The sequence below is a fragment of the Rhinopithecus bieti genome, unplaced genomic scaffold, assembly GCF_001698545.2.
Source record: "Rhinopithecus bieti isolate Rb0 unplaced genomic scaffold, ASM169854v2 scaffold_16834, whole genome shotgun sequence".
NCBI classification, from domain to species: Eukaryota; Metazoa; Chordata; class Mammalia; order Primates; family Cercopithecidae; genus Rhinopithecus; species Rhinopithecus bieti.
This window is the reverse complement of record NW_016809297.1, coordinates 105,131-132,335: the sequence shown is the minus strand read 5'-3', so window position 1 is coordinate 132,335 and position 27,205 is coordinate 105,131. Positions and strand designations below refer to the sequence as shown.

Below are 27,205 nucleotides of genomic sequence, written 5' to 3'. Positions count from 1 at the left end.
CTCCCAATACCATCCCTCCCCCCGACACCCTCCCCGTAATAGGTCCTGGTGTGTGATGTTCCCCTTCCAGAGTCCAAATGATCTCATTGTTCAATTCCCACCTATGAGTGAGAACATGCGGTGTTTGATTTTCTGTTCTTGCTGAGAATAATGGTTTCCAGATGCATCCATGTCCCTACAAAGGACACAAACTCATCCTTTTTTATGGCTGCATAGTATTCCATGGTGTATATGTGCCACATTTTCTTAATCCAATCTATCACTGATGGACATTTGGGTTGATTCCAAGTCTTTGCTTTTGTGAATAGTGCCGCAACCATACATATTCTTCCTCTCTGATGGCTAATTGAAGAGAGACTCTTGATAGTAGCAATTTTCAATTAACTCTAGATCTCTTAAATAGCCTATTGCTTAAAGAAGAGTAAGTTAAGCATTTAATCAAATCATTGTGACTAATTTTCCTTTATCCTAGTCCATGTCCTAATTAAACTAGACATTAACATCTAATAAAAGGTAAATCTAAGGTAACAACAAAGGAATAGATGATTGTTGATAATCTGTGTAAATAGAATGCTAAAGAATGTGAATTATTAGTGTTATTTGCCAACAATAAAATACTAGAAATATATTTATTCTAGGTCTCCATAAGCATTCATGTAATATAGTTAAAATTTCTGTACTTCCAATAAGAATTTGTAGGTAGTTTACAACAAAAAAGCTAAATGAATGAAAGAAAGAATGAATTAATCATACATACATGTGTACATACAAATATAAATGCAATTAGTAAGATGAGAGGAAGGAAGATATATGAAGTTTTAGGAGCACTTTTGGAAGAGGGTTATAGTAATTGAAAACAAAAGTTAGATTGATATACCTGAGCAGCAAATAGAAAATATGAAAGATTATTTGTTTTGAAAATGTGTGTTCATTTATGTGTATGTTATGCATGTATTGTATTTTTCCTGTCAGTTTCTGGTGAATGTTGAGAGCATAAGCTTATATAATAGTTCTGTAAAACAATTCAAGAGGGGCCAAAGTACTACGGACCAACCAAATAAAATGCTACTTTTGGTTTGGGAAAGTCTTGGTTCCTAGGTTGTTATGCTTAGATATATTTGTGTATACATCTTACAGTTATTTTGTAATACACAAATATAACATCACTGTGATATGTTTTTAAATATTGCCTATACTCTTTATTCACAAGTTTTCTTCTGTTTATCCTTGAAGAATAAGATGATAATTGCATTTTTAAAATAAAACATTTAAATGAATGATTCCGTACACAAGAAAATCAAAACTTGTGAGGATTAGCAGCCACCTTCTGCCCTTTTACTGTTTAGTAATTTTCCCTGCTCTTTTTGCTATTTACCACTTTGTTCTAAGTAGAATAAGGGGAAAAGCTACAGGATGTGCCCTTTCAAGAAAAACAATTAGAGCAACAAAAGAGCTAGACTTCTCAAAAGTCACTGGGTTATGGTAAAACAAGACATTGGGGAGAGCTAAGGAAGGGCTGGGCAAAGTGAAAATAAGAGAGCACAAGGAACCAAGAAGAAAGGGTTGAAAGAATTTAAAAGTGAACTACTTCCTGGCACTTAAGTGAGTAAGAGAAAACTAGCAATTTAGTCAGTGCTGCTAGGAAGCAAATTTTCAATTTTAGCTATGCTTTTGTATATTAAATTATTCTTGGACTGGGTAAAGCAATACACAGCAAAAAATTTCTTTCTGCCTCTCTAAATAGTTTTGGACCAAAATTGTCAGACCTTATTGCTGTTACAGGGCATGTACTTTAATCCGTTATTTGTGTCCAAACCTGTGTCCTCTTAACTTGATTTTGTTGTATGTCCAACATGGGAAGAGGTCAAAGATGAAGTCAGCCCCACAGTCTAAATGAAATTTTAGGTGCATTTTGTGATAATGGGTCTTCCTCCTGGAAGCAGAGAAACTGAGAACCATAACAACTTTATGAAAAAAGAAGTAGAAAATGAGTCAAATATCACAGAGACACTAATAATTTGAAAATTTGCCTACACTGGTACAGAGGTGTATATAAAAATTAAGGGATTAGAAAATATCATCCATTTAAAACTTTAGTATATAAAAAAGGAGGTATCACAAACCAGTAAATAAAGAAAAAAATATTCAATAAATAGTAGTATGACATTAGTAATATATAAAATTTAGTGACAAAATTGTTTTTTAAAATTACTTTAGAATCTTACTCTGTACACAATAAAACAAAATGAATACTGTGAGATATCTTTTAAATGTTAAATAATGGAAGAAAATAGAAGACATAAATAAATATTATCTAAATCTGAGTGTGTTTCCTTCATTAAAACAGGACAACAGAGGAAATTGCAGAGGGCAAAATCATATAACATCATAGATAAAATACACAGTGTGAGACCAGGCAAATGTGGATTAAATCAATGTTCTTCCACTTATTTCAGACAGATCACATTTACTACAATTGCACATTGCCATTGGAAACTGGCAACTAAAAGTCAAAAGAAAAGGGTATACTCTTGTACTGTAGAGGGGATTCAGCAAAAAAGCTGACCACCAGTTATAAATAACATAAAATGAGTACATTATATATCAAAATATGTAGTGTAGAATTTGGCCAAAGCAGTAATTATAGACATAAGTGAATTCATTAGAAAATTAGTATATTGGTTAGTTTTCTTAGCTGCAAGCAATAGAATGCACAACAGCTAGTTTAAAGCAGAAAGGGGTTTATTACTGGGAATAGGCAGAGTGCAGAATTCCTGGGGGAGGCAGGGAAACAAGTGTGGATGCCACATAGCCAGAAGAAATACAATTGGGATAATTGCCCAGCTCCACTAGGAGACAACTCCAGCAAAGGTCATATGCCTCTGACTCTTCAACATCTTTAGAACCGGAAGCTGCACTCTTATCTGGTGAAGAATAGCCATCTACCTCTGTAGCTGCTTTGTCTTCATGTCAGGATGATCATGTCCCTTGGTTGCATATAGTTGTGTTTACATCCCTTCCAAGATGCACACAGTTGCATTCACCTTATGAAGCTTAGGCCACATGTGGGACTCAGGTTGCAAGTGAGCCAGAGATATGTGGTCTTCATCCTTCCAGCCTGTGATTCATAGGAAGGCATGGTCCAAGGAGATTGAAATAGAATGGAATAAGACAGTCTGTGAAATTTGCCATAATCAGTTCCCTCCTTTGGGTATTCAATATTTATAAAACATTGGTTCCAATCCAATATTTCAAATATCAATAGCATCAACATGTTATTGAAATTTCACTTTCTTTTTCACAAAGGAAAAGATATTAACCTTCTCTCCAAAGTCTCATTAGTCACTGTGTTTCCTCTCTTCTTGATATTTATTTCTCCTCTAACTTGGTTATAATTCAAAATTTATCTTAATGTGCATTATGTTATTCACCACTAACATGCTCTATATAAATTATAATAGGAAATAGTGAGTACAAAATAATGTAATTAATAAAAAATAATAATAAATACATACTAGAACAAGAAAAGCTAGCACAGTCCCAATTTCTGTCATTGATAACAAGGCTATAGTTGTAATAAAATATAATTCTTTCAGTGTGTATTCAGTTTTTCTCTAGCTTTGAGCTAGAATATCAGCTATTCAGTATTCTTTATCTCGGGAAGTGACCCCAAACTTCAATGATCTGTTGATTTGACCTTGTAGATCCGTCTTCTTAACACCAGCTATGCCAGTACCGGGAGACACATACATTCTTGAGCAGCCACTCCATTTGCCTGTGATGGTCAGCAACAATCACCACAGCCAAATGTATAAATCTCCCCTTTTTATTGCCATTCGATGTAGTGGCACAAAGAACCACAGACAGCCTATTGGCTGCCTCAGCTTTCAAGTTACTGGAAGTATTGTCTCCTAGTGAAGCATTCACCATTTATGAACTAAAATCTCTAAGGTAGGATGTCCAGAGTCACAGTTAAAGGCAACCAAGAATTTTCCAGTGGATTATTAGGTGTAACTCCCTATCCTACCCTTTGATTCCTGGAAATATATATTCTGGCCTATTGCTTTGGTTCATTTGCAAATAAGTTCTCTATCCAGAAGCAATAGAACATCATGACTAAGAAAAGGCCTTGAATAAGGGTGGCACTGACAGAAGCATGGGTGACATAATAGACAAATCCATAAGCAAAATAATTGTTCTTTCAGGTGAGATCAAACTACTACCCCCTCTAAGACAAAGGAGTTCAGTGCTCAATTTATTGCTGATCGTAGAATTGTTCACCCAGAGTGTGATGCTGTGCCAGAGTTCAGGGTTATCCTTCGCTGCTGTGGGAAAAACACTTAAAATGATTGTATCCAGTTAACTTTGGTAAAAAGAAGTGTATGTTTTGGGGCCCATACAAATCTTCATTCTTACTAGTCTGACTACTTTTTCCATGAACAAACACTGAAGTGACTGTGGAAAGAAACTGACTGTCGTTCATAGGAGTGAGAGGTATAGCTCAGAAATAAAGAAAAGATGTGACTCTGCACGAAAACCTGAAAGCCCCATATGTTATTATCACATGGCTATGAGTTCCACTGAGCCGTAATAGCCAGCTTCAGAGCTGCTGGTATTAAACCCTAAATGAGCTGAAACCACTTTGTATGTTTTACTGTGAGATTCACTCAGGGCTGCCAATTAGTTTACTTTGTAAATGGATCCGATCAAAACCCTTAAATGTTGTGTATGCTTCTCTAAAATCCAGAGAGTTCCATTAAATGTTTTGTCTCTTTCTTAGTGTTAGGAGAAGCAAGGTATCGCAATTCGTCTTTTACTTTGAATGTAGTAAGTCCAAGATTGTGGGATACCCAGAAACCTCAATGTGATGGGAATCCCCTGAATTTTTATCATATCTATTTCCCACCTCTGACACTCAAATATTTTACCAAAGATTCTAGGGAACTTACTGCTTTCTGGTTTTAAGATTTTTATTGACATACTGACGTCTATGTAGATGTCCTATGGGATAATGACATAAACAAAATCCCTGTAGATGAAACTGTGACAAAGAGAGTTGATGCAGCCCAAAGGTAAGGTAGTGAAACTGTCCTGCCCTCCTTACCACATGAAAGCAAAGAGGAAATACAAAAGGTCAACTGGTTTGTAATAAGATATTCATCCTCACTAATAATCAGAGAAATGCAAAGTAAGGCAACTAAGAGTTAACCACTTATCATCCTTCCAGTTTTAAAAATATGTCTATAAAAGTTTCATAGCATTAGGTTTTGGTTAGGATATGATGAAATGAGACTTATACACTGCTTATCAGAATATAAATTAAGATTGCCATATTGGAAGATGATCTGGTAATACTGTTAAAATATACTATATTAAAATATCTGACTCAATAACATCACTTCTGATACTTTCCCAGTAATACTTTGTATACATGAATTTAAATAAATGTTAATGCCTAAGAATGTTTATTTTTGAAGATTTGCAATGTGTCTCAAGGAAACACATACATATTCAAAAGTAAGTATCTGGTCACATGTGTGACAGATTTTGATTGTCATACCTACTTCAAGAATATAAAAAGGAGGCAAAACACTGAGAAAGGATGTGTGATATGATTTCTTTGATGAGAACTGTTTCTGCATTCTTTACTTGTATCTAATGAGGAGACTCTCCATGAGACCTCTTCACCTTCTGAGTTCTGGGAACCTAGAGAGTGAGAGTTGGGATGATTAATTTGGTGGTAGTGGTGCCAGTTGAGCTTGCTGTGCCCTGGGATGCCTGCAGCATGGGCCCTACACTGTCAGGGTCAGTCGTGACTGTCAGAATCAGTTAGGCCATGCTATGGAGAGGGAGAACAGCATGGGGTCGTCATGGGTGCTATTCAGTAGAATTGTTGGAGGGACACAGAATCCCAGAAACCAGAATCTGGACTCTTTTCCTTACGTAATTCAGGATATAATAGTCTGGAGTTGGGGGCAATGTCATGAAGGGCTCAACCCTTCTCAGAGAGCTCCATATGGCAGCAATTATAAAGCTAGAGAGCCAGTAGCAGCAATTCTATGAGTTTGGACTATTGCTTGATATTTCTGGGTCTCAGTACCTTATCTTTCAGGGGAGCAGGAAAGATGATAGATAGGTAGGTAGATAGACAGATGGATAGATGATAGATAGATAGATAGATAGACAGATAGACAGATAGATAGATAGTTACATAGATAGATAATAGATACATAGAGACAGTGTGTGTCTGTGTGTGTGTGTGTGTGTGTGTGTGTGTGTGTGTGTGTTTTATGGTACTTTTTGGCCAGTTGTATCAATGCATTCTGGATTAACCTACAACCTTCAAAACACTCCTGTGTTTTCATATATTACTTAGTTTTATAAAAAGTTTAAAGCCTAGTAAATTATAATATTATTAAATCTATAAATTTAAAATATGAATGCATGAGGATAATTACAGTATTCATAGTAGCTTTTCTGGACAAATAATGATGTTTAATGCCTAACAAACCATTAAATCAATGATGATGGGTATTATTAATATTAACAAAATTGACCATTAATATTTATTACTTTGTAAACATTTAATATAATTATTTTCAAAAGTAATATACTAGATCTCTTGCCTTAGTACACAATTATCCATTAATATTAGAATTAGTACACTCTGAAGAATAGCCTTATTAAGCAGTTATCATAAAATATGTAGCTGATTTAATAATGATTTGAAAATACATTGTAATAGATCTTCCCTTCCCAAAATGAAAATCCATATATGTAAAAGTGCCATCTGCATATACTTAATACATTGCTTCCCTCTTCTAAAATAATTGGATTCATTTATTTTATTGCACATTAAATGTTGATTAAGTTAGATCTTCTCTAACACAATAAAAGAAGACTGTATTTTAACTTAAAAAATATTTCCAGATTATCATAGTATTGACAAATATGTAAAATAGAGGTTGAAGCAGGGCCCCTTGACATCTGTGGTTATTTCCCATTTATACCTTAATTTGTAACTTGAACTTGTGCTTGTCTTATAGCATGTCAAACAGGCATTTAAATAGGGAATCTGGCTGTTCTTTGTATTAATATCCCTTAAGCATCCTCTTCCTTGTAAATTCAACAAAAGATATTTCTACCATTAAAGAGAAATAGCTTTGAGTTTGTGAAGTACACATCTTGGAACATAGTGAAAAATGTAATGAGATAAAAATATAGCCAACAATGGGCAATTTTCCATTAAGTTGAACAAATATTCTAGCAGAAATTCCACATAGTTGTAGAGTTTTCATTTTTCCTATTTGTTGCAATTTATCTAAAGATGTTGATGTTTAAAGACCTATTTCTGAGTTTATTTGTTTCTTCCCTCAGCCTTTGAAGCCTTTGAGAATACATTATGGAATAGTAAATAGAATTATCTTCTTTTAAATGATTTAGCTTTCCCATTTCTCTCAGTGCAGAAAGAACTAGGCAAATTGTGTTCATCCTACGTTCTACATATTTCAAGAATTTATTAAGGGGTTATTGAGTAGTGGGTAGGATCTTTTAAAGTACGAGTTCTCAGGAACACTTTTTCTCATCAATTGTAAGCTGCTTCTCTCGTTTTATTACACATGAAATACTCTTTACTAACTTTACCTACAACATTGGTATTTTCTTCCTGTTTGGTTACCTACATCATGCTTATCAAATGAATGTATGTTGTATCTTTCTTGCCCAGTATTGAGGCAAAATAAACAAGTGAATAAGTAAGACAAAGCTCCAATTTGGGGGAGTGAAAGTCTGATAGGGGAGTAAATAGCATTACACATGCAAAAATTCCAGAAGAACAAGAGTCAGTATATAATCAAGTGTCATTTTCTATGTCAGGGGAAATAACAGTTTTAGGTTAACAGTTTTAGGCGGCTTCCAGAGAGGAAAGTTACTACTAAAAAGTTATTAATACCTTAAAATATTTATATTTTCTCATCTTAATCTTCCTATCATCTTCATATCAAACTTTGTAGGCATCAACCATTTTCAACTTGTTTTTATGTCAATTACTCACATAATTTTCCCAACCATGTTATAAAATGGAAAATTGAAATGCTTATTTCCCTAATTTAGAGATGTAGAGATGGTCAGTGATTTTCTCAAGATCATTTAACAAAGGACAGATATGTTGGTCTTTTTACTCTCTCCAGGCCAATTATTTCTTTTCTTCCAATGATTTTAAAAAATTATTTTAGCAGCATAACATTTTATTCAATAAAACTGAACATTAATAACCCCACACACACCAGTATGTTTTTAAACAGATTAAATAAGCTTCTCTGCATGACCTGAGATGAGTATCTAGGAGTACTGCTTACTGAAGTCCCTTCAGCCTCCCTACCTGTGGTCACAATACAGGGTCCTGATGAATATTCACCTAGACCCTGCTTCAGTTCTTCCATACCTCGTTTCTTTACAGACAGCTCCTCTTATATCGGGCAACAATAATATTTAGAAATTCTTTCATGTGAAGCAGAATTGCCCCCAGTTCCATCTGAACTAAACCAGTTCACTACTCCTTGTCAGCCTCAGTAATCCTCTGTTCCCAAGGAACAGCTCTGCCTCCTGTCAAATAGATTACTTGTTAAAGTGGGTCTTCCCAGTTCTGGGTGTCTCATTTGCTAATTCAAATTTAATATTTTAGATTTTCTTTTATTACATCGTGTCCCATGAAGGTTTCATGGGCCAGGGGTAGGTTTTTTAAAGATGTATATAGTGAAAGGGAGGGATCCAGGAACTATAAAGATAATGATGTTTTCAGCATGCCATGTTTTCTTCCTTGTGAGAAGCTGGGGATGCTGTAAAGAACCCTGAAATTCAGAAGGAAGGGCTCCCACCGGATGAAGTTGACTCTGAGCCAGACAGTGTAGGTTCTTGCGCAGGGATTAATATAAATTTGTCAGAAACTTCATTTTGACAGAGCAATGTAAGATGGGATATTCAAGGACAAATTAGAGAACAATGGCAGTTTATCCACCTAAACCTGTGAAGAGACATAGAATACTTAGTTTGGAGCTATAAAAGTAGAAATGGAGATCACCAGATAATTTGAAAATGTTCGGTATAAGGATTTGTAAGAACATGTTGCAAATTACATAGAGGAGGGTTGACAGTGAAGAATTGGGAGAAATAGGAAAGATGTGCAGCAAGATATTTTGAGGGGAAGGTGGTGAATTCTGTTTGTGAACCATTATTGGTTTTAAAATAAAAATAGGAATCACTTCTGTAGTTATTTTAGTGGAAGTCATGATTATGGATGCTCATCTAAGGGAATGAAAGTTTAGAAAAGAAGAGGAGACCAGGGAAATAGCCTAGAATTTGCTGATCAGGAGCAGGAAATGATAGCTTTATTTTATGATAACTGAATTGCTTTTTTTTATATTTTTATGAATTATAAATTACATTTTATGATTAGGTTCTATACTAATTTTAATAGAGTAATCACTGGGACCTCCAGGTTGTCCAAGCATTGGGGAATTGTTCAGGTCAGGTGAATGTTAATGTAACCCAATGTTCTAGTCAATATAGAGAAGAATTTCCAATCATCATTACTGCCCAAAAATGTTCTTGCCTTTAACCTCTATCCTTTAGTTGCAGATATGTTAGACTTAGTTTCTCACTCCCTCTCACTTTTCATAGAAGTATGAAACAGTTAATCAATTTTTGAATTGGTACTTGGTAATTCTCCTTTAATTTATTGATACCTAAAATATCTTTTTGTTACCTTTCCTAACCTTCTTAAGTTTTAAAAACAGGACTCTTAACAGGCAAAACTTCCATAATGCTAAAAAATGCCTTTGATGAAATGAATTACCAAAATCAAGCATACCACTTAGCATCATTTTTGAATAGTGGTAGTATTTACTCTGTCTCATAAACCCACCTAGAGTTTTCACTTGAGGTGGGTTCGGGTTTGTGTCCTGAATTTTCACCATGGTTCACTGCCTGGAAGAGCATGGGTGATAAGGAGGCAGCTGCATGCAAGCATTCGCTGTGTGAAAGGATAGAAAATCTATGTACTGGCTCTTTCAGGGAGGCCTCATTACCGTAGCAGTTTATCCCATTACTAAATATGCGCCGTGCTGATATCCTCACATTCAGCTGCTGACCAGCAACATGGCCCTCAGCTTTCACAGGGAGCATATGATCACTCCAGCTGGCAGGTGACACGGTTTGGCAATGTTCCCCAGCAGCTCAACAAAAGATTTTCAAATATCAAAGCAAGGGAAAAGACCTCTGTCTTCACAAGGAAAACGGCTTTAATATGCATGCATTTTGCCTCCAAAAGAATGATTGCTTCTAACTTGCTGAATTCCATGAAGGAACGGGCACACTTAGAGAGTAAAATTCATTCAGGGAATTTGTAGAACACTCATTTGAATTGATAAATGAATAAATAAATAAATATAAGAAATTTAATTTTGTGTTCAAGAAAGGACTGTGACTTGAACGTAGTTAAATGTGGAAAAGTCTATTTTTTTAAGATTCAATCTGAAAACACAAGCCAATCAGAACTTAGGGTAAGTTATAAAAATTTAAAATGTTGTACAATTTTATTGAAGAAAGGGACATTACTGATCTTTTAGTAAAATATCATTTCACTATGTGGAAAAACTGTGGGACAGAATGATCACTACCTACTCAGGGTCATGTAATTCAAGGGCGGCAGTTTAGGAATATCTTAGGTCTATGAGCACAGCAGTCATCGTCCTCTGTCTTGCTAGAAGTAAGGGACTCAGAACAACTGAGAAATCCTCCTACCCCATTCGTTAGTATTGAAAAAGCAAACAATAGATTCGTCGGAAAATGTATGTATTTCCTGCTAGCATTATATTCTAGTACTAAATCTGAGTATAATTTTAAATATAATCTTTTTACATGAAAGCATAAGAGTTGAGACTGCAGACCTGACTGTCAATCGGCTGATGGCTGTCTTAGCATTTGTTAAAAATGCATCTACCTTGAAAAGCTTATTTCCTTTTTCAATCAGTCAATAGAGTTACAGTAACACTTTGCGTGTGGTTTAAGTCCCATTACTCTTATATTTTGAAGGCCAGTATTGGAACAACCATTTTCATTCCTGGGACAAATTATCTAATTCAATTAATCTGTGGCCATGCTGTCATTACAAAGTCTACAAGCCTGCAAATATATTTTGCTTTACACAAAATGAATATTTTACTCTACTCTGAACACTAAATTGTTTGTTCACATTACTCTACTCTGAACACTAAATTGTTTGTTCACATTACAAATATTGGGGAAATTTGTTAATATTGTCAAGTGATGTCAGGTAATATCATTATTATAAAAAGTATCATTAAATTTATTTGTATCTTTACAGGAAGAAAACATTTTTGTAACTCAATAAGAATACTGTAAGTGCTTATTAGAGGCTAATTCTACAGAGGCTAAAAATGAAATATTGCTATGGCTCTTGGTTACATATAATATATTCTTAAGTGCTAAAATGCTTTATATTTATGAAAAGTCATACAAGCTTATCACAGTATAATAAGCCTCACAAAGGGGCTAGGAATTGAACTGGGTTTAGGAGAGTCCCATAGATAGGTTGGGCTCATCAATCATCCAACTCTACCAGTGCAGAGCTTCTCAAGCTATCTGGGGCAAAGGATCACATTTTTGGTTGCTTGTTTTCATTTGACTTCCTGCACTTCCAGTAACATGGCCTTACTCTGCATGTCTATTACGTAGTTCATGCCACATGCCTCTCAAAGTAGAATTCAGTAGTAACAAAACTAGCCTATAACCCTGTTCATCGAGTTGAGTCCACTGATCATGCACAAGGATGTCACGGCAATTTCAAATTGCTGTAAAATTGCCTCAGTATTTATTCTCAATTCCTATGCTTAGCTCATTGCACACCCCAACAAACAGTTGCCCTCATTCATGGATCACATTTTGACTAGCACTGCACTAGCAGGACTTCCTGAACTACAAAGGCAGGAAACTAAAATTGATATTTCCCAAAGTTGCTTGCAACCAGGTGCCTGGATGTGATTTAGATTCCAACAATTACATGTTCTGGAGCTGGGCTTAGATTCTGAACTGAGGTCAATAGGGAGAGGCAGAGTACCCATTTCATGGGGCAGTTTGTGCCAGCAGCAACATAGCTTCCTGTAGGCACAGAAAAGAGCTTTATGAAAAAGCTTTAGAGAAACAGCAATGCAATTCTGAGGGCTGGAAGTTGCTCTGGAAACTTGGCTTGGGGCTTTTTCCTCCAGCCTATCCAATTATTTGGTAAACTGCCTAATATCTGGTAATAAATTCTATCTGTGTAATATACTGAATTTCTGTTGTCTGTTAGAAGTAGGGCTACACTGATGAAGATTAAGTGTAAATGTTGGCTGGCTTATATTTTTTGAGTGCTTGGGGAAGTTAGCTGTAGACTAGTGTTTCTCAAACTTTATTGTGCATATGGATCTTCTGGGAATGTTGTTAAAATGAGATTCTGATTTGTAGTGTGGAGCGGGAGTCTGACAAGCTCCCAGTTAGTGCTGATGGTATTGGTCCACAGCCCAGGTTTTGATTAGCAAAACTTCAGATTAGACTAAGCCAGTAGGAACAATTTCCACTCCAGTGCCCTAGACTGCAGATGTTAAACTTCAGCAAAATGATGAGAAGCTATTCGACTCATTTTCATGATTTTCCCTGGATTAGAAGCAGTGGACCGACCTATGGTGACACCCAACATGCAACCATCGTTTGTTTTTCTCCTTATTAGGAAGAAACGTTTAAAAAACCTTTTTTCATGTATCTGTGTCTTTATCTATAGATAGATACATACATATATACATGTACAGAGAGAGGAGGGATAAAGGCGAGAGGTTAAATAAGTCAATTCTAAGCAAAGCATTTTCAAATGTGATTCACATGTTTCAGGTGACAGTTCAGGTTTTGCCAGTCCAGTGAAGATATACAACCTATCCATTTTCAAAATGAAAGAAATGAACATCACAGTCCTCATGGTCCCACCGAGGCTTTAAGGCTATGTGTGTATGATGCAGCCATAAAATGAGTCCTAGTGTGTGAATGCTCGTCTACTCCTGTGACCTTGGCTTTGAACTCTGATATGCTTGTGATTTCTAAGAAGCATATATGCCATCTTGAGCTTTCAACTAAATTCCAGCCTTTACTTCTGCGTCTGTCTACCCAACATTTCTGCCTACTGGATATGTGCTGGATATATCCACATCAAGTCAAGAAACTGATGTTAAACTCATTTATAAGCTGCCAGAAATTGGCTTCTCATTCTGTGTTCTGCATTTCAGAGAATTGCATTGTCATTCACAAGACTGCCAAAGTTAGAAACATCTGAATTATTCAATGGCTGCTTGTTCTCTTTTAATTCCTTCAACTATACACCAGGTTTTATAGTCCCTAATTCCTCTCCTCTTGTAGTTTACAACTGCTTTTAGTTTCTACTACAGTTGCCTTTGTTGAAACCCTCATAAGCAGAAAAATATAGTTTGAATCCCAGGCCTGCTAATTTCTAGCTGTATGACTTGGAGAAAACATTTAAATTTCATTTCCTTGTCTGCAAAAATAAATCATGTCTCAATAAATCTGGGAAAAAAGACACATTTTTTTTTTTAATTGTGATGTTAAAGAAAGCTTTAATTATTAAAATATGTTTTTTTTTTAAGTGATGCATTTAGAGAATAGCTCCTGGTAGGAACCATTAAAAATAAATATGTGGATAGATAGAGTGGATCTCTGCTTTACAAAGTAGTTTTGAGGATTATCTGAGATATTCTAGGTAAAACTCAACACAGTATCTGGTTCTTTGTAGACATTCAATGATGGATTGCCTGTATTCATAATACCTCACTCAGCTTGACTGCTTCTTAAGCAAGACCTTGGGAAAACTCCTTAACCTGCTTGTATCCAGTTTCCTCATCAGTAAAGTTTAAATAGTAATAATACCTACTTCAAGAAATTGTTCTGAAGTAAATCTCAGATTAATAATTCAGTATATTTTATACATATAAAGATTACAATAGTGTCTGGCACATAGTAAGCACTATTATATGTTTATTATAAATACTAATGTTATCATCATCATGAGAATCTTCTTATCTCAATCTTGTAGTGTAATAATTCATTCTCCCACCTCATCACCAGAATCTATGTAAAATACAAATATCATCTTCTTTTTGTGCCACATCTTTCAATGGCATTCTCACCCACAGGAGGTCTTATTCTAGACCTACGTAACAGTCTAGAATCAAACCTAAGCCTTCAATTTCCATTCGTATTTTCACTACTCACCCAAAACTGTCTAAATTGAGGCCAAGGAAAAATCCATTTTCTCCCACTCACCGTTAAATAAGAAAACAACAAAAAAGCTATTTATCTGATATTTCCATTAATTACTGTCATCTCAACATGACAAATTATAATATGTAATTTAAAATTCACCATAGTAACCTACTACTTTATGTAACTTTCTGTGCCTCCCCTAGCAAAATTACATGATTCCAACTTAATTGCTGTAATCTTGTCTTTGTACTTATGAAGCCCAGTATTAAGTAGAGTTACTTAATACATATTTGTTGAAAGATTTGGGGTATTGAAAAATTATAGAAAAGATAAACTACACACACACACATTACACATATATGCACATACATACGTGTAAATTATATATGTAAACTATATAATCATATAATATCATATTTTTCTTTTTATGCTACTAATTTCTCATATTTAGTACCTGTGTTGAAAATTGTTAACATTTATTAGAAAAGTATGTCTGGTTTGGCTTTTTCATAATTCCTAAGTTCTCCTTTGGACAAGCAGCACGTTTGCAAAGTGCATAGATGGTACAAATCCTGTGTCTGTGAGACAGTGATACTAGTTGATCACAATATATCAGTAACTTTGGCTTTGGCTAAAAAAGCAATCACTCTAACAAACTGAGATTTATAGCCAGTTTAAACTGTGAGAAGTAAGGTTAAGAAAATGGGCCTTGCTTTTAGGAAATCCAAGTTCAAATTCCAGTCAACTGCTTACTCTATGTGAACTTGACCAAGTTTTCTAACCTCCCGAAGGCTGCTACCCTATGAAATGGGACTAATAGTGATATCCAGATAAAAAGATTGTTGAAGGCATTAAATAAGGTAATGTGAGTTGTTTTAAATTTAGACTCTACCAAACATTCAAATTCTCAAGGCTCAGAAGTCTACCATAAGTTACACCGGCATCAGTCTGCTTAGAAGGACACAGAACCGAAACTGGAATTTGTCATTGTTGTAGTATCACACATTGCTCATCTGGTTGGAACTCTCCTAGATATCCATGCAGCACAGATGCAAGATAAGTTCCACATCAGGTAGGTCCAGGAGCTCTCCTGGCTTAAAAACTTTATTTCCCACAAGACCTGTATCTCTCCAAGTAATCCTACAGTCATAGTCTCCAAGGTCGCCACAAGAGACAAGCTCTGTTCTAAGAGTTGTCATATGCAGAGAAACGCAAAGCTGTGACTGCTTACCAGATATTCACAGAGTCCCCAGTGCAGGTGCAATTTATCTCAGGAGATATTTTATCATAAATAATATAATCTAGTAACAAGTTGACATTCTTCTTTTATCAGGTTACCAGAGTAACTAACTGGCGGCAGTTAACCAATAGTCATATTCGCTACAAAAAGCTGAGATTGTTAATCCTTTCTCTGCACATACAATATGAGCTTAATAAGTATTAAAAATAGGATAATATATGCATATGAATATAAAAAATAATATTAGGAAGGATAAGAAATGTATCTAAAGGAAATGAAATATGTAGAGTTTTCTAAGAGAGGAGTTACAGAAGGTGTCAGTCATTATTTTGCATGATTTTTATTGATAAACTCATAAGTATAAGAGTGAAATTTTGCTCATCAAAGAGAAAGTCTTGCTTCATGGTTAGCATCAATACATAACATTGAGTAGTAATGGGATTTTGGTCCTCTCTGTTGTAGGAAAAACAGAGTTGACCCACAGAGCCCTTTTACCACCACTCTCAGATCTTCTTCCCAGACCTCTCAACTCAGACAAATTGACTGTGATGCTTTGAGCTGTAATTATCTCCTAGGAATGTAATTTTCTACATATACCAGTAGGATTAAGAAGATTGAATGTGAGTTGTTGCATTAAAATGGGCCAGCATCTCTGTGGTTGATTACCACAGTTAAATAAGGCAACTGAATGATGAGACAGAATAATCAGTGCATTTTCCCATTGGACCAGATGGCTTTTCATAGAGAGAGCTGCCTGTGTCTTGTAAATATACACTATTATTATTGAGAATGGGCAAGAGTTAAACTACGAATCAACACAAATCCATCCAATTCCACAAAAACTCTTCAAAGTATATGAACCACCAATCGATGACATCCATACCATCATCTTCATCTTCACATATAGACATTATAATTTAGAATCCACCATCCCTTTAATTGAAGTACAAGTAGATAAATAAAAGTTTGAACATAAATACTGATAAAATAAATATTAAAGGTATATTTAGTGGATATCTCTACAGTTTATAGGTAAATAGATGCATATTATTAATATTTATGTTATATTTAATTAGGAAACCCACATGTATTCTATGTGTCAAAGTTTGAACAGAAAAGTGGATGTACTTAAATAAGCATACATTATAATTAAAAATCACATCTAAAGTTTCAAGTGATATTTAAAATAATGTTAAGGCACATATTAATTTTTTTTCTGTTCTAAACAATATGGTATTAAGTTATTATATTAGTCAGGGTTCTCTAGAGGGACAGAACTAATAGGCCATACATATGAGTTTATTATTAACTCACATGATCACAAGATCCCACAATAGGCCATCTGTAAGCTGAGGAGTTAGGAGAGCCAGTCCGAGTCCCAAAACTGAAAAACTTGGAGTCTGATGTTCGAGGGTAGGAAGCATCCATCACAAAAGAAAGATGTAGGCTGAGGTTAGGCCAGTCTAGTCTTTTCCTGTTTTTCTGATGGCTTTATATTCTAGATTTGCTGGCAGCTGATTAGATGGTGCCCACCCAGATTAAAGGTGGGTCTGGTTTTCCCAGCCCATTGACTCAAATGTTAATCTCCTTTGGCAACACCCTCACAGATATACCCAGCATCAATACTTTGCATCCTTCAATCCAATCAAGTTGACACTCAGTATTAACCATCATAGATCGACCCCTTGTCAACTTGAACCCATACACATCTCCTGAGATGATACATAATCTTAAAATAAAGGCAGTAGTAAGGTCATAATTATGCCTAACATAATACAACTATCCTTCGTACAACCGGAAACACAACAATCCCCAAACCAAATACTATTACATAAAGTTAACAATACTTAAATACTGACATGAAGTCAGTAAATCTATGTCACATGATAAAGGAAAAAGGAAATAAAAGGAAGATATTTTCTTAGCGCAAGTGTGTACACAAACAAACATGCTTTTAACAAAAGAAGGAGGAAATACTGATGACAATTACAGTCTTCTTTTCTGCAGCTGGTCACGTGATTATAGCTGATATTGATGACTCCCTTCTACTATCCATTCTGTATTCCCTTTGCCTTCAGCAAGCATCTCAGGAGGCTGTGTTTTTTTTCCTGGTGGAGTGACCCAAACTTTCATTTCTGAAGAGTCTGGGCCAGTTATAGTCCTGCCTGGATTGGGCTGTTGTAATTTCCCTTTGACCTTAATCACAGGGCATGGTAATACTAAGAGTTGCCTTAATTGATCTCCTGTATTCCATGCATATTTTTCCTTATCTTATCCACTTTCCTTCACATTGACCTTAATCTCAGGGCATGGCAATATTAAGAGACACCCTAATGGATCACCTGTATTCCATGCATACTTTTCCTTACCTCTGTTATGTAGTAGTAAACTGATTTCATCTTGTTAGTCTGGGTCAGTCACCCCGGCCAACACTGTAACTCCCTTCTTAGCCTGTTGAGTTAAAGGTAGAAGGAGCCCAAAGTTCCAGGTAGCAACCTTAACTTCCATTAAACTTCCAGTTTAATGGAATCATTGATGTGTCTCCTGGTGCCAGCATTCCTCTCTCTGGAACTGAGACCTCTAGGCCAACAGAGCGTAATGTTGTGGGAACAGGAAGCAAAAATTTTACCAGTGGATCACTAGGGATGATGGTGAGTGGAGCCACTTCCACATCCATCCCTTGATTCCTGGACCCATATATTCTGGCTATGGGAGAAACAGTACAATATACTGGATGCTGATTCAGAGCATACACAGCCTTCTGGAGAACTTTGCCCCAGCCCTGCAAACTATTGTCACCTAGTTTACATTGTAATTGTGACTTCAAAAGGCCATTCCTCCACTTTATCAATCCAGCTGCTTCAGGATGATGGGGAACATGGTAAGGCCAGTGAATTCCATGAGCATGAGCCCACCGTCACACTTCTTTAGCTGTGAAGTGAGTGCCTTAGTCAGAGGCAATGCTGTGTGGAATACCATGATGGTGAATAAGACATTCCGTGAGTCCACTGATGGTAGTCTTGGCAGAAGCGTTGCATGCAGGATGGGCAAACCCATATCAGGAGTAAGTGTCTATTCCAGTGAGGACAAACCTCTGCCCTTTCCATGATGGAAGAGGTCCAATGTAATCAACCTGCCACCAGGTAGCTGGCTGATCACCCTGAGGAATGGTGCCATATCAAGGGCTCAGTGTTGGTGTCTGCTGCTGGCAAATTGGGCACTCAGCAGTGGCCATAGCCAGGTCAGCCTTGGTGAGTGGAAGTCCATGTTGCTGAGCCCATACATAACCTCCATCCCTGCCACTATGGCCACTTTGTTCATGCGCCCATTGGGTGATGACAGGGGTGGCTGGGGAAAGAAGCTGAGTGGTGTCCACAGAATGTGTCATGCTATCCACTTGATTACTAAAATCCTCCTCTGCCAAGGTCACTCATTGGTGAGCACTCACGTGGAATACAAATATCTTCACAGTTGTTGACCACTCAGAGAGTTTCATCTATATATCTCTTCCCCAAATTTCTTTGTCACCAATTTTCCAATCATGCTTCTTCCAAGTCCCTGACCATCCAGCCAAACCATTGGCTACAGCCAATGAATCAGTATACAATCACACATCAGGCCATTTCTCCTCCCATGCAAAGTGCACCACCAGGTGCACTGCTCAAAATTCTGCTCACTGGTAAGATTTCCCTTCACTGCTGTCCTTCAGGGCTGTCCTAGAAAGGGGCTATAGTGCTGCAGCTGTCCACTTTCAGGTAGTGCCTTCATATCATACAGAACCATCTGTGAACCAGGCCCTAGTCTTCTCTTCCTCTCTCAAATGATCATAGGGAACTCCCCTTGAGGCCATAGGTACAGGCTGGGGGAGAGAAGACAGGATGGCAGGACTGGAGACCATGGGTGTTTGAGCCACTTCCTCATGTAGCTTACTTGTGCCTTCAGGACCTGCTCTAGCCTGATCACATATATACCACTTCCATTTGATGATGGCATGCTGCTGTGTATGATCCATTTTATGGCTAGATGGGTCAGAAAGCACCCAGTTCATGACAGACAGTTCAGGTCACGTGGCGACTTGATGACCTATAATCAAATGTTCAATTTCCACCAAAGTTCAGTAACAGGCCAAGAGCTATCTCTCAAAAGGAGAGTAATTATCTGTAGAAGATGGCAGGGGCTTGCTCCAAAATCCTAGAGGCCTCTAATGTGATTCACCTATGGGGGCCTGCCAAAGGCTCCAAACAGCATGCCTATATGCAACTGACACCTCAAGCACCATTGGATATGGGGCATCATATGGCCCAAGTGGCAGAGCAGCTTGCACAGCAACCTGGACCCGTTGCAGAGCCTTCTCCTGTTCTGGACCACACTCAAAACTGGCAGTCTTTCAGGTCATTCGGCATGTGGGCCAGACTAACACACCAATTGAGGAATGTGTTACCTCCAAAATCCAAATAAGCCCACTAGTCATTGTGCCTCTTTCTTGGTTGTAGGAGGAGCCAAATGCAGCAACTTATCCTTCACCTTAGAAGGAATAGCTTGACAGGCCCCACACCACTGGACCCGTAGAAATTTTACTGAGGTAGAAGGTCCCTGAATTTTAGTCGAATTTATTTCCCATCCTCTAGCATGCAAATGTCTCACCAATAAGTCCAGTGTGTTTGCTACTTCTAAATCTAGGTCTCGCTGGATCTAATCAGCATAATGTCGTCAATGTAATGGACCAGTGCGATACTCTGTGGAAGTGAAAAGCAATCAAGCTCCCTCTGAGTAAGATTATGACACAAAGCCAGAGAGTTGATATACCCCTGAGGTAGGACAGTAAAGGTATACTGCTGGCCCTGCCAGATGAAGGCAAATTGCTTCTGATAGGTCTTATGGACAGGAATGGAGAAAAAGGCATTTGCCAAGTCAATGGCTGTATACCAGGTACCAGGAGATGTGTTAATTTGATCAAGCAATGAAGCCACATCTGGTATAACAGCTGCAATTGGAGTTGCCCCTTGATTAACCTTACAATAATCCACTGTCATTCTCCAAGATCCATCTGTCTTCTGCATAGGCCAAATAGAGTCAAAAGGGGATGTGGTGGGAATCACCACCCCTGTGTCTTTCAAGTCCTTGATGGTGACACTAATCTCCTCAATCCCTCCAGCGATGCAATATTGTTTTTGATTTACTATTTTTCTAGGTAGAGGCAGCTCTAATGACTTCCATTTGGCCTTTCCCACCATAATATCCCTTACCCTACCAGTCAGGGAGCCAATGTGGGGATTCTGCCCACTGCTAAGTATGTCTATGCCAATTATGCATTCTGGCACTGGGGAAATGACCACAGGATGAATCCCAGGAACCACTGGACCCACTGTAAGTTGGACATGAGCTAAAACTCCGTTAATTACCTGACCTCAATAACTGCAGGACCACAATGACCTTTTGGGTCCCCTTGTATCAATGTCAGCTCAGAGCCAGTGTCCAGTAGTCCCCAAAATGTCTGATCATTTCCCTTTTCCCAATGCACAGTTACCCAGATAAAAGGCCAGAGGTTTTCTTAGGGAAGGATGGAAGAAAGATTAACAACATAAATTGTACATAATGTAGTGGTGTTCCTCCCCAGGGGGATCTGGCCTCCCTTTTATTCAGGAGGTTCTGAGTCTGTAAACTGGCTCAGATCTGGAAATTGATTGAGGGGCCATGATTCTGTTTTTATAATTCAAATGTATTTTGTCCATTTGACCTAGAAGTTTTCTGCTTATATAAATTAAGTAGGAATACAGTAGGCTTCCTATCAGTTTCACTTCTAGGAACACTATGATTAATTAACCAATGCCAGAGGTCTACATGAGTCAGACTATTGTGATTGCTGCTTTGCCTCTGCTGTCCATTATGATAGCTGTGCCCACCTTGCCTTTGATGGTTGAGTGCCACCACTTGGCCCATACCACCTCAGGATCCAATTATTCCCATTGTATTTAAGTTTTGTAGTTGAGTGATTGTGGTTTCCACTGTTAGATCTGACATACAGAGAAGAGCAATTACAGGGCTTTTCAAAGATGCAGGTGCTGCCCTCACAAATCTATTTTGCAAGGCATTGGTCAAGGGTATATCTTCTAGACCTCCCAGCTGGGATGAGTAGGTCTAAAGTGACTAATCCACTCCACCATCCTAATCTCCCTAAGCCTTTGGATCCCTTCCTCTACATTAAACCAAGGGAGATCAGGCCTTTCCAGCTCGCTCACAGTGGGCATCTTGAATCCATATTTTAGCTAGCCAAGCAAATAAACCATTAGAACCTTTTTTAACTCCCCGAGCTACAACATTAAATGCAGAGTCCCTAATTAGTGGGCCCAAATCAATAAATTCAGCCTGACCCAACTCTATCTTCCTTCCACCATTATCCCACACTCTTAATATCCACTCCCATGCCTGTTCTCCAGATTTCTGTTTATATTAATTAAAGAATTCAAGCAGTTCTTCTCAAGTGTAGCACACCTCGTCATGGGTCATACTCAACCTTACCTCTAGGGGCCTGCCAGGACTTTAGTTATAGGTGTAGAAGCAAACAGGCGTGTTGGGAGTGGCTCCTGAGGAGAATCAACATGATCTTACCTGGCAACTGCCTCAGGGGAGGCCATCACCATTGCCTCAGGCAGTGCAGGGTTTATCTCCTCAGACAAAGGTGGAAAGGCTGATGGCAGCATGGGTTGGAGAAGGGATGTTGCCAATACTGGGGATAGAGAAGTTGTTTCTTCTGGCAAAAAAAAGTTTCATCAGAGTTTACAAACTCAGTGTCCCCAGTTTCATCAGGGCCCTCCCACAGGTCCCCATTCCAAGTTGCAGGGTCCTATTATTTTCCAATCAATGCCCTCACTTTAACAGTAGACACCTGGTGAGGCTTTGCATACACCTTTCCTTGCAGGTGACCCATTCGCATGATAAGAGCTTGTGTCTGTATTGCCACAAATTCAGCTCTTTTTCAACAGAAGATAAGTCTCTCAGAACAATCTTAGTAGATTTGAAGCTCAGTATCTGCTTCTGAAGCTAGGAGTTAGAATTCCTGAGTTCATCATTTTCTTTCATCACTTTTCCACTGAACTTAGGAGCAATGAACTAACTTCATTATGTTTCTTGGCTCTCCATTTATGGTCAAAGGTATTATGTATAGAGTCACTAAACTCCTTGCCTCTCATGATTGATGAAACAGGAGCATCAAATGCATTTATTTTGCATAACTTCCTGAACAGTTCATGCCAAGGACTATGAGTGTTCTCTATACTATTAGAAGTAGAGTCCTTAGCATTTTGGGGTTTAATATTAAGCAACCAACTCCAGAAACCCCAAAACCAATGAAAGAACTCATCCTTAATATTCTATCCCTCTAGAACCACTCCTGGTACCAAAATCTATATTAGTCAGGGTTCACTAGAGGGACAGAACTAACAAGATAGATTATATATATAAAGTGTAGTTTATTAAGTATTTTCTCACATGATCACAAAGTCCCACAATAGGCCGTCTGCAAGCTGAGGAGCAAGGAGAGACCGTCTCAATTCCAACACTGAAGAACTTGGAGTCTGATGTTTGAGGGCAGGAAGCATCTAGCACTGGAGAAAGACGTAGGCTGAGAGGTTAGGCCAGTGTAGTCTTTTCACGTTTATCTGATTGCTTTATATTCTAGCCACACTGGCAGCTGATTCAACAGTGCCCACTCAGATTAAGAGTGGGTCTGCCTTTCCCAGCCAGTGACTCAAATGTTACTCTCCTTTGGCAACACCCTCACAGACATGTCCAGGATCAGTACTTTGCATCCTTCAATCCAATCAAGTTGACACTCAGTATTAATCATCACAGTTATCCAGGCATATTTACTTGATTCCCTAAACAGAATGGAAATTAGCATATGTTAACAGTTCTTGGTTTCTCATTTTCTAAATTAAAACAAGTCTGGAATGAGTAAAATGAACAGTATGGTAAACTTAGCTTTAGCTAATTTTACTTAATTATCTTTATTTTCTATTTCCTATGAATGGTTTAACAACTCTTAGAAAACAGAAGAATATGCAAATGTTAGCTTTGAGTCTAACTGCTTTTCCACATCGTAAAGGTTGATGTATTTTCAATGAAATTGGAATCACACCTCCAAGTAGAAATAAAAATGCCCAACTTGATTCACTCTTGAGTGTAGAAGACAAAGTTCATAACTGCCTGTGAGTCTGTAATGAGAATGTCAATGCTTTTTTACAGCTTTTGCCAGCAAGAGAAGCTTCCAATGACCTTCCAGTCCTGTGTGATCACCAAAGAGTGCCAGGTTTCTGAGTGGTCAGAGTGGAGCCCCTGCTCAAAAACATGCCACGACATGGTGTCCCCTGCAGGCACTCGTGTAAGAACACGAACCATCAGGCAGTTTCCCATTAGCAGTGAAAAGGAGTGTCCAGAACTAGAGGAAAAAGAACCCTGTTTGTCTCAAGGAGATGGAGTTGCCCCCTGTGCCACGTGAGTAAATAAAGAAGGGTATAGTGTCTGCCCAAACTACATTTGCTCAGCTCTTTGATTTTGACTGAACAGTATTCTGAGCAACAGTAATTTTTACACACACAAAAATATATCTTTACAAACAGTATCCTTAAAAAAAACTGGTTTTACAGAATAAAAGTGTCTCTTACAAACTAAATCTCCATGAAATTTTTAGCACCAATTCTATGTTTATGTATTTTTTATAATAGGAGTTGCCAAAATTTTTCTGTAAAGGGGTAGATAGTTAAAACATTAAGCTTTGCTGGCCACACATGTCTCTATTGCAATGACTCAACACTGCTATTGGAGCTAGAGGTAATATGTAAACAACTGAGTGTGGCTGTGTTCCATTAAAATTTTATTTAGATATATAAAAAAAAGTGGCAGGTTGATTTGATAGATTATCATTAACTATTAAAATTCAGTACTTTGTATAACAAATCCTATTCAATAGAGTAAAATACTACATCAAAATAATGAGACTTTAAGTTCCATGAGGACAAAGACTGTGCTTACTAATATTGGGAAAGGGGTTGGGTTTTTTGCTTGTTTGACTTTTTGTTTAATTACTAGCATATATCACAGTACCTGGTACAAAATAAGTGTTCAATAAATATTCGTTGAATTCAGATTAAATAAGACTCATTCTGAAACATTTGGCAGTATGACAGTATTAAAATGTAATTTCCAAGTTATTATTGTGAATTATTTTGGTAATAGCAATATTTCAGCTTAATCTGTATATAGGATATTTATAAAGCAACTTATGTTAGTTTTTCAATATAGATGTGTGAACTTCATTGAGAGCATCTCTGGATTATTCCAAACATTTAAAGAACATGCATATAGCTAGATCTTTATGAACCAGTGGGGAGGCAAATTACTACTACTACTATTCCTATAACAACAAAAAAGTAATGTTTTATGCCAGATATATAATTGTGCAGCACTTTGGACTCATCCATTGTGCTCTAATGTAAAAAGTGACTGAAACCTCCACAGAGAATTTCCTCCCCATTATCTCTGCCTATCTCACTGATTGTTCTGGTTCCTTTCCACATGATAGGCTCAAGGAAGTTGCCAGGATTTCCTGTGTTTTCTCTCCTATGAGTTTCTTCTATTTTTGTTGCAAGCTAGGTGCTTTATTCTTTTTCTTCTCAGATATTCAAACACAATTAACAAAATAAATAATAAATATATATCCTTCAGTATCTTTCTCCATGCCCTTTTTTGGGGGTAACATTTTTCACAGAATGTGTAACCAATTTACATTATTGAAAGACTATTCCTCTCATTGGACTTTTTGGCGGGACCTAAATCGGAACTTCAGTTTATTTAAAATGATTATTGCAACTCCCTTAAAAAAATGATCTATTTGGTTTTGCTTCCTTCCCCTTCAATCCCCAAACCAGGCATCAATTATCTGTGTTTCTAGAATTGACCTGAGTGCTGCCCTTCCTTTATAAATTAATGTCAGGTGTTATTTCTTCATGACCCAGTCCCACAATTCATTAAGCAACAAATATCCACTTATAAAATTTAAAAACAGGCATGAAGTTCATCTTCACTGTCACAAAACCTTACCATTGACAGAGTGAAGAATCTAGATTAGACATCTGAGGGCCGTTTAACCTTCTGCCTGATTCAGATGAATATTAGCACATCCATTTGCACCTATGCTGGCTGTTCATCTGATTACTAAGGAAGCATCTTGGTTAAAGTGACACAAAGTGCTACATGAGTCATTTTCTTTGTGCTTTTAGAATATCCATTTTCCTTGAGGTGGAGAAATGCCATCACTTCCTATCTTCGGTGGCGTCGGGAAATGTTTCCCTAGCTATCTCCTTCAATCATATGTTGGACTGACAATCCCCTGACATTTCTCTCACATCATAATCTTGATTGGAGCTTTAATTGAGCATCAAAGATCTTCTTTCCTGTGCTCCACTGATGAGAAGTGCCAGCTCTTTGCATCATGCATCAGCACTCATTAGGAATGCTCAGTGCCCCCCCCCCCAAAAAAAAGAATCTTACTCTTGACAATAAAGAGAAAACTCTGATTTATTCTCTTATAATTTTTAACCCTAATACACAATACACAATTATAATTTTGCTATACTGTGCAGTTTTCATTTAGTTTTTAAAAGGCAAAGCAAATGTTTTGGTTCATCATCACTCAGAACGTTTCCCATTTTCATATTCAATCCTCCTTTGTTTATAGGCAACAAGAAAGGGCAAGCCTGGGTTCAGCTTAATTGAACATAAAATTTCATGTTTTCAGCAGTATGCTCCGTTTTCATAAAATATTTATAAGTAACTTCCAGTAATTGCAATTAAAACAGGATCACCCTAAATTTAACCCCTCATTAAATGGAGCACTGCAGAGCATAAAGAAGGAGTTGAAACCAAATATGCACCATAGATGTAGTCTACGATGGATTCTCTAGGAAAATGCTTTTGAGACTAATTTTCATTAAAAGAAAGTATGACTGGAGTAGAGAAACGTGTCATTCAGTAATTATGGTTGCTGCTGCTGGTGTTTTCTTTATTTAGGTATGGCTGGAGAACTACGGAGTGGACTGAGTGCCGTGTGGACCCTTTGCTCAGTCAACAGGACAAGAGACGCGGCAACCAGACGGCCCTCTGTGGCGGGGGCATCCAGACCCGAGAGGTGTACTGTGTGCAGGCTAATGAAAACCTCCTCTCACAGTTAAATACCCACAGGAACAAAGAAGGTAACCTTTGCTTTCTTCTCAAGAATTCACTTATGCAGACTGACTGAGCATGTGATGGCTCTGAAGGGGTATATACACAGCCATCCGGGGCATGAGAGCTGCATTTCTGTTCACATTGTGGTTGGTATTCACTATGGTAAACAGGTGATCCACATTATGGTTGTAAAAATATTTAGTACAACTCCATCTTTGATCAGTTCTGGTTTACTGACAAGTTTCTTTAAAATTTTGACTTAAAGGCCTTCTTGACTCAACCTCTGCATCAAACTTTAGAAACAATAATTTAAAACTGGAATAAAAATTTATTTGTAAATATACACAGATCATGCAAATATATGTTCTAAATTCCAAAATTATATAAGAAATAAAACTTGCTTGTCAAAAAAAAAAAAAA

At 37.3% G+C, this 27,205-nt stretch overlaps 1 protein-coding gene across 1 annotated transcript in view; it reads left to right on the top strand.

Moving 5' to 3' along the window:
• Positions 1-27,205, top strand: part of LOC108540102 (thrombospondin type-1 domain-containing protein 7A-like) — a gene marked incomplete at its 3' end in the record, with an annotated part of 292,503 nt that overhangs the window by 222,280 nt on the left and 43,018 nt on the right. The window contains exons 3-4 of the mRNA XM_017889082.1: positions 23,807-24,055; positions 26,630-26,811. Of these exons, the coding sequence (XP_017744571.1) occupies positions 23,807-24,055; positions 26,630-26,811 (431 nt within the window). The remainder of the gene's footprint in view (positions 1-23,806; positions 24,056-26,629; positions 26,812-27,205) is intronic.